The sequence below is a fragment of the Corvus moneduloides genome, chromosome 1 (assembly GCF_009650955.1).
Source record: "Corvus moneduloides isolate bCorMon1 chromosome 1, bCorMon1.pri, whole genome shotgun sequence".
Classification (NCBI taxonomy): Eukaryota; Metazoa; Chordata; class Aves; order Passeriformes; family Corvidae; genus Corvus; species Corvus moneduloides.
The window spans coordinates 145895587-145909498 of NC_045476.1; the positions used below are offsets into that span (position 1 = coordinate 145895587).

The following is a 13912-nucleotide window of genomic DNA, read 5'->3' on the forward strand; positions in this document are numbered from 1 at the left end:
TTATCTGCCTTTATATAATGAGGTATATTGCTAATTTAAGTACACATCCTTCCTGTTTAAGAGCAGGCTTCCAGATATAGGGAGAAAAGTACTCCCAGGACAATGGAATCCCATAAACCGCAAACCAAACCCTGATTACCTGTCTGAATAAATTAAAATATCATCAAGACACTTCAAAAATACATCAAAGTACAATATATTTCAGTAAAGGCATGAAGGAGTTGCTTAGTAAGAATCTAACACCATGATCCTTATGTTTATAGCAGTAATTTATACAACATATTCAACAATTCAAGTTTAAAGCTAGTTCAGACCTCTTTCTCATCACACTAACTCATCTCCCTCGAAAAAAAATCATTTGATGTGATCATTTTAGTTGAGCAACATACATGCCTGAGAAACTGTGCATGTTTATTTCAAATTAGGTTCTTTGAGCACTTTATTGGCTTCCAAATGCGGTGTAGGGTCAGTAAGCAAGATCTCAGATGAAAAATTTAAATTCAGCCTTATTTTAATCATCAGTCATTCCTGACAGCTTTTGCATTTTATGCTGAATCCCTTCATGACCAACACTTTAAACTGCTATCTCAGACCTCCTTTGTAAAGCTGCAAAATGTGGACAGTTTCAGAAAACTAGTGGAAAAAAAGTCAAACATAGACCGATTAACTTAATTCTCACATACATATTCCTGGCTTCCATGCTTTTATTTAACATTTTAAGACTGATGTACAGCTGAGTATTTCAAGATACTAATTCAAAAACTTTCATTTCAAAATACTAATTCAAAATCAAGCACTGATAAAACTTTGTTAGTTATGAGTGTGGGATGTCTCTCAACTCCTCAACTATGACCTTAACATTACTCTCTGGGCAGATCTGACTTGAAGGATGTCATCACTGCATAGGACAGTTGCACTGCTGCTCCTCCTGATCTACACAGTTAGAAAACAGGATCTCTTATTCCAGGAAAACTCCTCATGGACCCTAAAGGCACCTATATTGTGTTTGCATGGCCAGGTTTTGGTAGCAGGGGGGTTACAGGAGTGGCTTTCTGCGAGAAGCTGCTGGAAGCTTCCACCATGTCCAAGAGAGACAGTGCCAGCCAGCTCCAAGGCAGATGTGCTGCAGGCCAAGGCCGAGCCCATCAGAAATGGTGGCAAAGCCTCTGTGATAACTTACACAAGAAGAAAAAAAAGTTGCTGTGCAGATGTAACTGCGGCCAGAGAAGAGCAGAGTGAGAATATGTGAAAGGAACAGGTTTGGAGACACCAAGATGAGTGGAGAAGGAGGGGGAGAAGGTGCTCCAGGCACTAGAGCTGAGATTCCTCTGCAGCCCATGGTGCAGCCAGCCCACGGTGAGGCAGCTGTGCCCCTGCAGCCCATGGAGGACCACAGGGATGTAGAGACCTACCTGCACCTGTGGAGGAGACTCACACCAGAGCAGGCAGATGTTGAGAGGAGGCTGTGACACCATGGAGGCCTGTGCTGGAGCAGGCTCCTGGCAGGTATCTGCAACCCCATGGAGAGAGAAGCTCACACTGGAGAAGGTTTCCTGCTATGACTTGTGACCCTGTGAGGAATCCAAGCTGGATTTTAAGGACTGCATCCCAAGGAAGAATGGCCCATGATGTAGCAGTTCACAGAGAACTGCTGCCCATGGGAAGGACTCACACCAGAGAAGCTCATGGAGAACTGTCTCCCATGCAAGGGACCCCACACTGGAGCAGGGGAAGGACTCCCCTCCCTGAACAGCGGCAGAGATGAACTGTGATGACTGGACCTAACCCCCATTCTCTGTGTCCCTTTTATCACTGGTGGGGAGGAGGTAGAGATGAGAAAGGTCTGTTTTTACTTCTCATTTTACTGCTTTGATTTTGTTAAATTCAATTAACATCTCTAACTCGAGTCTGTTTTGTCTATGACAGTATTTGGTGAGTGATCTCTCTCAAGGACCTTATCTCAACCCATGAACCCTTTGTTATACTTCCTCTCCCCTGTCCAGTTGCAGAAGGGAGTTAAAGAGTGACTTTGGTGGGTCCTGGTGTTCAGTCAGGGTCAGCCCACTACAGCACCACACACAAGCTTTGCAATTCCAACTGACAGTGGGGAAGGTGGACTGTGCTCCTCACTAAGGCAAGAGGATAAAGGTACAGCTCTTCTCCCAAGCCTTACTCATCTACAGTGTAAAGGCAAAAGGCCTGTGTACTGTCCTACATTTCCACGATGAAGAAAACCAGAAAGCTAGTATTGCGGACTTTAAAAGAGGTTAGTAACATTATCACTCAGCTGCGGGATACTGGACTGTCATTTACATGAGACCTGTGATACCACTGAGGCTTTGTTACAGTGTGCATAGATGACAGATACAACAGGTAACTTGAAATCTGGAATTGAAGTGAGATGAACTAGACAACACCTAGGCAAGAGGCACTGGAAACAGCATTAGCTGGATCAGCAACAACAGGGAGGTAGGTCATTAGTAACTGGACTCCACAAACATTCAGCTCTCAGGCACATCCGGCAGTAAAGCTGCTGGAGTGCAGAAATGCCAAATGCCAGTTATCAGCCAGAAAAGGGACTGCAAAAAAGGATGTTTAAAACATTGATGAAAACCATTTGCTGAATTACAAAATGTTCAAAGATCTCTATTTGTTTATTCACTTATTTGCTAAAATACAGGTCAAATGCAGGAATCTAATGTTCCTGTAGCATCTCTCTGCCTGAGAATACTTGGAAGGCCAGAGATCAAGATCTCAAGCAATTTCCAAGCTCTTCCTGCATTCAAACCCCTTCTCTTGCTTGCCCGTAAGAGTAACCTCTTAGACTGATTATGGTGGCTCACTCAGCCACCATAACACCCTCAAAATAAAAGGCTGGTTCCTTTCCTCCCTTCTACTTGCACAACTTCTTAAAAAAAAGCTGCTCTTGCAGACATCTTGGCCTCCTATTCCACTCTGAAGAACAGTTCTGCCACCTTTAGCTGTGAACATGCCTTAACAAGACGTTCCAAGCTTTCCCTCCCTTGCCACCACAGCTCTCCGGTCTTCGTGAATCTCTCCAACCACAGACACTAGCTGAACTTTAGCCATGGAACTGGCTGCTCGTTCAGTACCTTTAGATAGGAAACATGACAAATGGGAGGTGCCCTGACAAGGGAAGCTATTTCTTCTAATTACACAGTCACCCAAATCCATCCCTGTCAGTGCTTCCAGCTGCAAGTTGCTGTGATCAAGAGTCATGTGTCTGATGTCATTCATCTTCCTGACTTAAGAGTAGGCATCTCTCTCAGATTATTTTAATTGATGTTTAGATCATGGAAAGGACATATGTTCTTTCTCCGTACTTTTAAAAATTATAAACTGGAAAAAATGAAACATTTATTCTCTCAAGTCCAGTTACAAATACTTCCATATGGTTTAAACACACATTTTGAGTTAAATCCCTGCACACTCTCCCTGAGCACTTCTTTAGAAGAGAGCAAATGGAAAAATGTAATTCTTTAGTAATATCAAGAGCAAGCTGAAGTAAATACAACAATATTACAAACAAAAAAGCACAATAATTAGCACTCGAGAATAAATTTCTGTTTGAAAATTACTCTGTTGAACTCTATGTGCAAGAAAAAAAAGAAATGGGAGGTTAAAGCCTCCACTTAAAACTATGTGGTAAGAGAAGCACATATATATATATATGCATTTGTTTACTGCATGTGATGTATTCATTACTCAGTCCCACTTACTACAGTATCCTTAATGGAAACTTTTACTTGAGATACTCCATACAATTTCATAGAAGGAAAACACCCTACCAGGGTATAGTAATTCACTGGATTGTAATACTCTTTGTGAAGCATAGGAAAAAAGGCATTAGGCAAAGTCTTATGAAAATTCATGTACAGCTAAAATCTAGAAGTCAGAGCATATGAATATAAGTGCATGCCTTCCCACTACGAGGCACATCAAACAAGACTTCATTTTTCTGTTCTAAACTGCTTACCTTCATTTATTGAAGAGTTCTTTCTAAAGGAGCAGCTCATTAAATGAGTAGGATCATTAAATTTTTAAGAGACATAATTGACTAGAACAAACTTATTTCTAGTAACACTAGATATAAATTAAAGGAAAATCTTATGTTTTCCATGAAAGGACTATTCTCACAATCCTTCTGTGCTTTCAGAGGGACTTATCTGTATCTCCCAAAACGTGCATACAAAGCTGGAGTAATAAAACCAAGTTACAGGAGCCTCTAGCAGACTAATTTTTTCTTAACTTTTAAATACAAGCAACTTCATTATAGACTTCCACCACATGCCTGAGTGTGCTCACACTGCTTGTTAGAGAATCACTCTACTGTTTTATGGCTACAACTGACTTTGAATGTCTGCTCTAGTTACCCAGTCAGTCCCAGGGGCTTCCACTTAGCAGAGGAAACATCTCTGAGGTTGAGCAAAGGGTAGTCATGAATTAGACACAATCAGTTGGGTGAAGCATGCAGTTCCCATCCCAATACATAGTTCAAATGTACTTTCCACTCACAGAGAAACACAACTAGTTCACTTTCATTGCTTTGTGGCATTTATAATTTACTAAGCGTGAGCAAGTTCAGGTTTCTCACACAACAAAAAATTCCACAACTAACTAAATATATCTGGGAAAGTCCTATAAGTACTAAAACTCACAAGATGCTTAAGTGAGAGACCATCTTATGACAACTCAAGGTACTAAACCAAATGGTTTCCTGTGGCTCCCTTTCCCCCTTCAAAACATGCTCTACTCGTAAGCTTTCTTAATTTTGGGAAGGCTCTTATTTTTGCTTGCTAACTTCCTGACTAGCTCCAAAAAGTTGCTCCTCACAAAATAGCTGAGAAAGATATATAGAAATTCTCTCATAACTTAAAATTCAGTGTAAAATAGAATAGCAGGAAAAAAAAATCCTAGTAACTAGCTACTAAATGTGCAAGCCTTGATAAGAAGACACCACCATGATGATAACAATGTTATAATGTTATAATAACAATGTTATTAGACAAAGTTATAGTATATCCAAATTTAAAGCATCTGTTCAGAGAAACAAGTCTGAACCACAACTTAATTTTTTGAAGTGTTTGCACTGTTCAGTCAATTTTGCTGAATTTAGTAGTTTTAACTTAGATATTCACAATAATCAATACTATATATTTCAAAGCAATTGTAAAGCTTTGCATAATGAAGCCTCAGTGAAGTAACAACTGCAGCAAAAAATCAAGTGAAGGAAACAAAAAAATAAGGTAGTCAGAACAACACAATTCTTCAGAGCATGGTATCATACAGCCTGCTATAAATTACTTGGAGCATTTATTTCTACTGAGGGGATAAACACAGGTACTCAAATCTACAACCAAATTTTATAGCATCCAATGCACTGGTACCCAGTGTTTTCTTAAAACCATGTAAATTATGGAAGCTGAATTTTGCCGACCAACAGACATCTCAAGTAATAACTGGTACTGCAAAAATTCCACAGCTAGTAATTCTGAAATGCATACAAGCTAAAAACATCCCAGGCTGTCAACAAATCACACTCTCTCAATTACTGCCTAGCTAGATATCTCAGCTGTCCCAGTATTTTAACATAATTATTAACTATCTGGGACAGTATAAATGGAACACTAAAACTAGAAAATGACAAGACATCTAAGAAAGCAAAACTACATTATTTACACAGTACAAACAGTACTCATGAATTTTTTAAAAACCTGTAAGGAAATTAGTGAATTATACTTAATAAGTATGGAAATAATGCCTACACCCTGGGAAACTTGAGGGACCTGGTAAGAGGTACATAACATGTGAAGGAATGTACCTAACATACCAAAGGCCTGAAGTTTAAAAATTTGAGATCTCTTAACAAACCACAAGACTGATAATTGCAAGTTTTAGCCAGACCAAGTAACAAATGATAAATATTTAGTGCTTAGTTGAAAATAATATTGCTACAGTTAACATCTATTTGATATTAAACCAGGAGTGACTGAAGCGAAGGAATCAAAAGAGATTCACCTGTAGGGTCCTTCCAACACTAATGCAGTAGAGCTCTTCCTCTCCTAGCAATGACAGAAACAGATGAAAAAGCCAGGCTAATCACATGCTTTGCTCTGATGACAGGAATGGAGTCAGATGGCTTCTGTCATGATTCTGGTTACAAGTACACCTCTGCTCTTCCTCTGGCTGACCGTGTTCTCATTTAGTGCATAATAACAATCACACTAACTACCTTATATTCAATTTTCAAACTTTTTGCTATGAGATTGTTTAGGCTATGGATTTTTTTCTTCTCCCCTCAAATGAATGTCACTTTAAATATTGTTCACATAACCTCACAGACCTTTTGACTATAGATGCAATATTGGCTCTGGTCAGTTGAATATGTACATACTTGGACAAGTTGACATACGACTAACTTATTAGACAATATAAATTCCTACAGTGTTAAAATTAGGACTTGTTCTCTTAACGGACTACAAAACTGTTCTAATAAATTAAATGCAGTGGTTTTGCCAATAATACAATTTCCAACTTAGCAAAATATATCTGTTCAGTATATCACAAAACATCACTAAAGACTGACATTCAAGAGTTTAAGATACAATAATTTATTAAGTCAAGCAATTCCTTTAGGACAGTCTGTTCTGGACTTAGAGTTCAAATTCTTTAGAAAACTGAATAAACCAGCTGGCAGACTTTATTTGCTTACATGATTCAGGCTATTATTTCAAACAAGGTGAATGAACCCAAAGAACTATTTATTCTTCCTCATCTCACACCATCATTAACAAACTGACACACAAGTAAAGTTCGGGTCCTGACCAGTGAAATTTTATGACAATTTTACTTGTCTTCCCTTAGAACTGAATGAAGAATGAGTTATATATACAGCCTTTTTTTAACTTCAAGCAACATCTGTACCACAGAAACCTGGAATGGGTCTAATCCAAAACTAAATGTTTTAAAGCTTATATAAGTGTACTGTGTTTTTCTTTAACAGGACAAAATAATATCAATAGCATTGCATTGCACAGTCTCAGTAGTCTAACATAAAACACTGTTTCAATCACAATTTTAGGGAATAATAATTTTCTGATGTCCACTAATATTTCTCAGGTATTAGTGCTCCCGAAAGTATTCACTAAACCAAAACAAACCTGGAGATAAGGATAATTAAGACTGACCTCTCCTGCCGCTATTTCTACCTTGGAACTCTTTTAGTGTCCCTGTCCTACTACTGTAAATATTTTTCTTCTGACATCCGGAAGTCAGAAGCAGGGAGATTCACCTACTGTACCACTGCACTGACTGCTACCAACTGTACAAAACTTTAAAGAAATTTTCTGTAGCCTTCTGGTCAATGGGACAGAAATTCAAATTAATGTAACTGGGTGACAAGTATAGTTAAGACTATATAAAGTTCGAATTTCCAGAAATTTGAAAGCCAAATACCCATGCTTCCAGACTTCATTCCAAAGGAAGGCATGTCCTAGTTTTTGCATTATCCCACCTCAGAGACTTTTCATAACTCAGCCTCTGCCCTGAACACGAATCCCTTACAAACTGGTCCTGAAAGTGCTGCATCACAGTACCAATTAAGATATAAACCGTCATCCTATCAAGAGTTAAATAAAAATCAAACAAAATGGTAACACTAGAAATTCAGTTCTCTAACTTAAGCTCATGTTTTAGCAAGAAAGTAAGTAAGATCAGCATCCCTGGAGGTACTTTAAACATGTATAGATGTGTCATTCAGGGACATGGTTTAACAATGGACTTGGCAGTGCTGGGTTTGTGGTTGGACTCTGATCTTGAAGGTCTTTTCTAACCTACATGATTCTACAATTCCAAGATTTACTTAATTTCCAGTTGATCAATCATGGAACTTTGGTTTGAAAAATATTGCCCTCAAGAACAGGACTGATTTCTCAAACAACATTTTTTCCCCTAAAAAAATTACTTGCACAACATATGGTTCTGTTTTAAACTCAGATAACTGTTACGGCCTTTGAGATAAGCAGAAATGTCTTAATATTTGTCCCAGTAAAAGCCAGGCCAGGATTACATAGAGACACATAAAACCAATTATTTCTTGGATATAAAACTCTCAAGCCAACAGGAAGGCTGGAAATATAAACCAAAAAATACCGTTGCCCAACGCCCCACCAAGCTGTAATTCTTGTTAGTCGGTGCTATTCCAATATTTCACTCATCAGTATTCCTCCTTCTCAAATTTTTATAATTATAGTCATCATCAGAAGAAAGGTTTGAAAAATTCACCAACTACAGGGAAACAGAGAAACATTCTCTGGAGAGCTCAATGCCCACATAACAACCTTGGTGAATTTAGTATTTTAATTAGCAGAAAATTCTAGATATTTTAACTGTGCAACTGCATAATGGAAGGCAACCGAAGTGATGCGCCATTGCTTTTCCAAGCATGCATTTACCTTAGGTACTGCCTACTGCATTCAAAGCCTTAACATAATGGTATCTGGAAGGCTCTGCTCAGGATCAACATTACAGTCCAGAGCTATGCTGACAGCAGTGTCTTGATCAAATTCACGTCAGTATTAAATTAGTTTAGTTTGGAAGAGCTAAAAGCAGTTGTACAGGAAGGTAAAATGGTTTAATAGGACATAGTTCCCAGTCTCACTCCCTTCTCCCAAAAGAAATAAATGGGAGAAATCAAAATGAAAGCTAGAGAAAAGGCTACATTTAAGTGCTTGCTTCTGTTTTAGATATTATAGCCTGGGGAGGAGAAAGTTCCTTTCCTTTGCGCAGTGAAACTGGTCAGAACTTCAGACATTTGTAACAAAAACTGTTAAGGGAAACTAATCCCTCATGGGGATGAAGTGGCACAGCATGCTGATCAAAATCAGAAGCACCTTCTCCTTCCTGGCAGTGGCATTAACGGATGGTGACGTGTTTCTTAGAAAGGCAGAAGAAACTTATGAAGCCTTCTTGGCTGAACTTTTAAAAGTCTTGATTAAAGGTCTATGAAAAATGTTATTCAGAAAGAATTTTATTAGGCTGGTTTTTCTCTAACTAAAAATTATGCTTGTGATTTAAGTTTTTGTAAGGGAAATGCTAACAGTAACATATAAGTTACAGTATCACAATTCAAAATGTTTTACTTAGGCTGATGAGGAATATCACAATTATAATTTTGACTTTTATTTTCAATTTTGTGATGAGTATAATAAAACCAGCACACTGAGTTTGTTAGAAAACCTTTCCACAGAAATGAAATTTCTCAAGTACATTAAGTATGCAAACAGAAAAACAGCTTAATATATCCAAACTTGAGATTTTTGCTACCACTTCCTGCTCCACCATTAACTAACTCCTTTTCAGTTGGGCTGGTAGTTTACCTTTTGACATGAAACTCTTTTGCTTGACTTAGCATGCATTCAAAAGACTGGTCAGTACCCCACTTTGTTCATGCAAATACAGCTGCTCAAAAATTACACTTTACCAGCATAACTATTTGGTTACAGGTACTGGCATAGTTGTAGCTCTGTTTGAAGAAGCCTTCCTTACTTTTCTTCTCATGTAAATATGAAACAGGAAATGCTCCTACAAGTTTATGTAGTACATCTACACTTTTAGAGTTTGGACTGATTGTTGCGGCAGAAGTATGTGCTGGACAAAGCACTTTGCATAGACAAATCTGAAATATATTGATGTTCCAGACTTGAGCTTGCTTTTCTTAACAGTGAAAGAGATTCCAATTTCATATGCTCAATCACGTGTTTAGAGCAAAGGCAACTACTTCAGAAACTGCTGAAGCAGGACCCCTTGTCGCTGTCCTCCTCAGGGCAAGGCACATGCCCAGCTCTGTGCCACAGGCGGCTTCTCCTGCTTGAGGCCCACGGACACAACCTATGCTCGACTTCATAAAACAAACACAACTCCCTGAGAAAACATGAGATGACTCTCTTTGTCAGGTATCTGTGTTCTGATCTGTCATGTGTTACTGGGCCACCTTCATACTGTAAAAACCAATCTCAGTAATCTACACAAATATTTTTCATTAGCAGTTGTGTTTAAAGATGGGTTTACACCCAGGGATGAAATCCTATTCGGGTATGAACTGCAGACAGGCCGAGCAGAAGCAAAGGTCCCTGGAAGGTCTTCCAGGCCTGTGCTGATGTGTCACACACTCATCACCAGCGCCAGCCCCCGACCCCGCGGCCCGGAGAGGCCGCCCTGCCCCCGACACCAGGCCTCGTTCGTGCTGGCCGGACGTGGAACATCTCCCAAGCATCCATCCCCATTATCCACAGGCAGCGATTACTCGTGACTCAGAGGATTTGGGGCTGGCTTGTTTGTGCGGCCCCGCGCCAACTCCGGAGTTCCCGGCAACGCACATCTGCGGGAGAGCAAGCCGAGGGCAGCTGGGCCAAATCCCAGAATCCCGGCCTCAGTTTTAAGGACTTCCCAGAGGAGATTTCCGTCAACCCCCACAAATAATAAACAAATAAATTACCAACACAAAAAAAACCCCAAACAAAACAAACAAAAATCCCCGGAGCGAGTTCTGGAGCAGTCGAGCTCGAAGGAGACGGGGCTGGGGGCGGAGAAGGGAAGTACGAGGACACCAGCCGGGCCTGGCGACGGTCCTGAGAGGCTACAGAGACCCCGCCGAGGCCGGCCGGGAGAAAGGCCGCTTTGTTCCCCCTCCCCCGCGGCCGCCTCCCGGCCCGCGAGACGGAGGCGGACGGGCGGCGTCACTGCCCGGTACCTACCGCAGCAGGAGACGACGAGGAGCAGGAGCTGCGCTGACCTCCAAGCCGGGGAGCCCTCTGCGCTCCCCCAAGGGGCCATAACACCCGCCCGCGGGGAGGCAGCGCGGAGCCGGAGCTGCCACCGCCGCGCCCCCGACACGGAGCCGGAGCTGCCGCCGCCGCAGGAGGGGCCGGCGGCGCCTCGCCCCGTCGCCCGCCGGAGCCGCCGCCTCGGGGAGCGCTAGCGGCCCGCACGCCTCGGCCGCCCGCTCGCCCGCCGAGCCATGAGCCGCCACCGCCGCCGGCCTCGGCCTCCCTCCCCGCGCGCCGCTTCCTCCTCCCGGCTCGGCTCCGCCGCGGCTGCGCACTGCCGGCACGAGCGCATGGAGCCGCTCCCGGCAGCCGCGGGCCGGGCGGGCGAGCGGGGCGGAGCGGCGGCCCCCAGACGGCGGGGGCGGGCCCGGGCTGCTGCGCTCGGCGCAGCACCGCCCTGCCGGCTCCTCCGGCTCCTCCTTCGTCACCTCCTCCCTCTCCTCCCACTCCGTCGCCGCTGCAGCCGCCGGGTTTTGGCCCGCCCCGGGCAGCGGCCGTCCCGCCCCGTCCCAACGAGGCAGCCGCCTCCACTCGGGGAGGCTGAGGCGGCATCAGAAGGTGGGAGGGTGAATGTCTTGGCGGCTGAGCAGCCCTGGTCCCCGGCCCACACAGGATAACCCAGTGGGTGTTTGAGTGCCCTGGCTCTCGGCCCTGAGTAAAACTGCCTGAATCCAATCCCAGTCTGTAAAGCACAAGGATACCCTGGCAGCCGGGGCTGCGGTGCTTCTGATCTCCAAATCTGCATCTCAGCAGAGAGACCGAAAGATTACCCTGGGAGCACAAAAAGTGCAACTGCTGTGGATGCAAAATTACAGACCCCATAGAAATTCCTTGTGACACTTCCTGTTCGATTATGATTGCCTGTTTTCCTGCTGCACAGTTACCTGTTGTCAAAAGCAAAGAGAATTCACAGCGCAACTTTTATATTTATCTTTAATTTTGCAGTGCCTGTTGCAGGCATGAGAAGTGTTTACTGCCCCTGTTGGACTAGAACCATTTGTTTGGAATAACAAAGTATTGCCATCCCTGCGAAAAGCTAAAGTTAACTTATGTTGGTAAGGCTTTATAGCTACACCTTGAAAATAGATGTGTTGAGTCAGACCAGAGTTCTTGCTCCACAAATGGTCATTGCTATGGAGAGTGCTCTATGCTATTTCTTCTCATTCATCTCATTTCTTTCATAGAATCATGAAATAATTTCATTTGGAAAAGTCCCTTAAAATCATTGAGTCCAACTGTAAATATAGCGTTGCCAAGTCTACTACTAAACCATGTCCCCAGGTGTCACATCTACATATCCTTTAAATACCTTCAGGAATGGTGAGTTAACTTGCCTGTTCTAATGCTGACAACCCTTTCTGTGAAGAAATGTTTCCTAGTATCCAATAACTTTTCCTGTCACAACTTGACGTTATTTCTTTTCATTTATTGTTCTGTGATTTCTCCTGCATTTGTTTCCAAATCCCCATCTATTTGGGAAGGAAGAGAAATATATTGGGAGGATGTCTCATTTAGAAGGGAGGAGATGTTTATTTAAGGGTGAGCATCTGGATGAAGATTCAGCATTAATAATGGTCATGAAAGAAGGAAGGTAAACCAGCCAAGCATGAATACTTTCCAACTCTGGGAAGTGTGGTCCAGAAACATCTTGTACAAGAGATGGCATCATTAACTGAAGAGTTAACTGAGTACTCAATGGATTAGTCTTCAGTACATTTGCCCAGTCACAGTTTGAACCTGTAAGTGTTCATCTCTCCAAAGACATGAGTATGCACACAAAATTAACATTTCATGGAAGACAAATACACAGCCTATAGGTTTATACAAATAAGTAAAGCATTCAGAGCAGCTTGGCCAACAATCTTTTAGGTTTCTTTCTACTCACAAGTCTAACTAACTTCTTCAGTGAAACCTCAGGTGGCTCTTTTTCATGCACTGTATCCCATTCATTTTTTAAATTTTGATTATTTACAATGGGGCACTGAAGGAATGCTCAAGAAATCTGGTCTGTAGCTACTGAGAGAATCATTACTTCTTTTATGAACAGACACCACACAAAGCCTATGAACGCACAGGGACTTCTAACCCTCCCACAGTAATTACAGTTGCAACTGAGAGATGTGATATGATTCTCTTTCCATAGATTTTAGTTGCATAACAAAGAAGACAACACTAATTAGCATTTCAGATTAAATGCAATTCCAAGCAACCCAAGTATCTCTGTTGGCAAAACTACCTTCAACTTACTGCACAAACAAGTGGCTACCCTTTACCATGTACCCAGGAATGATTGTTCATGACAGAGACCAAAGCATCAAAGCCTGGCATCATGGGTTTAATTCCAACATCCTTCTTAATGATGCAGATTGAAGGATGATATACAAAAGTCTTGCCTCAGTACTAAATGAGCTTGGCAAGCTAAAGGTGAGATACTGAAGTGATGATCTAAAGAAAAAAAAAACAAACTCTGCTGGAGCAGTTTGCCTGCATATGAGATGAGCTGGATCTTTTAAGTCCAGGGAAGATAATGTGTTAGTAGTCCAGATAAAACACTCATGATGTCAAGCAACATCTTCTCATGTAACAACCTTAGCAAGTCCACCAGATCTACAAATTTCTTTCCTAGCCATGTTGCCTGAGTAAAGAGTCTTATTCCTTTTTGGCAGCTTTTTTTGCTACTCCTGTTGGTCTCTGCTGATAGCTTTCTTAATCTCTGATGTTTTGGGAGAATATCTTTACTCCTATGCCTGAAAAGTATGTTCTAAATCCTAGTCATATCTTTATGTACATGAAATTCTAATCATGACTGCATTTTTTGTTTGGTGGTTGTTCTTTGCTGTTATCTGAAGATGACTAATAGAAGTTTATTAGTAGGAATAATTGTAAACTGGCACAGATGTTGACAGCATCTTTCTTTTGTATTTGAAGGCAGGTGAAGATAAAACATCCTCAGAGCACACATGCTTCCCCTTGAACCAAATCAAGATTGCTGTAACAGGCAGTCACTCTTCTGTATGATGCTCAAGGTTGGCACATGAAGCTGCTGAGGCAGCTTCAGCAAGAAT

General features: G+C 41.8%; 1 protein-coding gene across 1 annotated transcript in view; it reads right to left on the minus strand.

Annotated features, from left to right (window-relative positions):
- Window positions 1–10963, minus strand: part of LRP12 (LDL receptor related protein 12) — a 51899-nt gene extending 40936 nt beyond the window's left edge. Inside the window, exon 1 of the mRNA XM_032131286.1 lies at window positions 10776–10963. Within this exon, the coding sequence (XP_031987177.1) occupies window positions 10776–10854 (79 nt within the window). The 5' untranslated portion in view covers window positions 10855–10963. The remainder of the gene's footprint in view (window positions 1–10775) is intronic.
- Between the last annotated feature and the right edge of the window lie 2949 nt (window positions 10964–13912).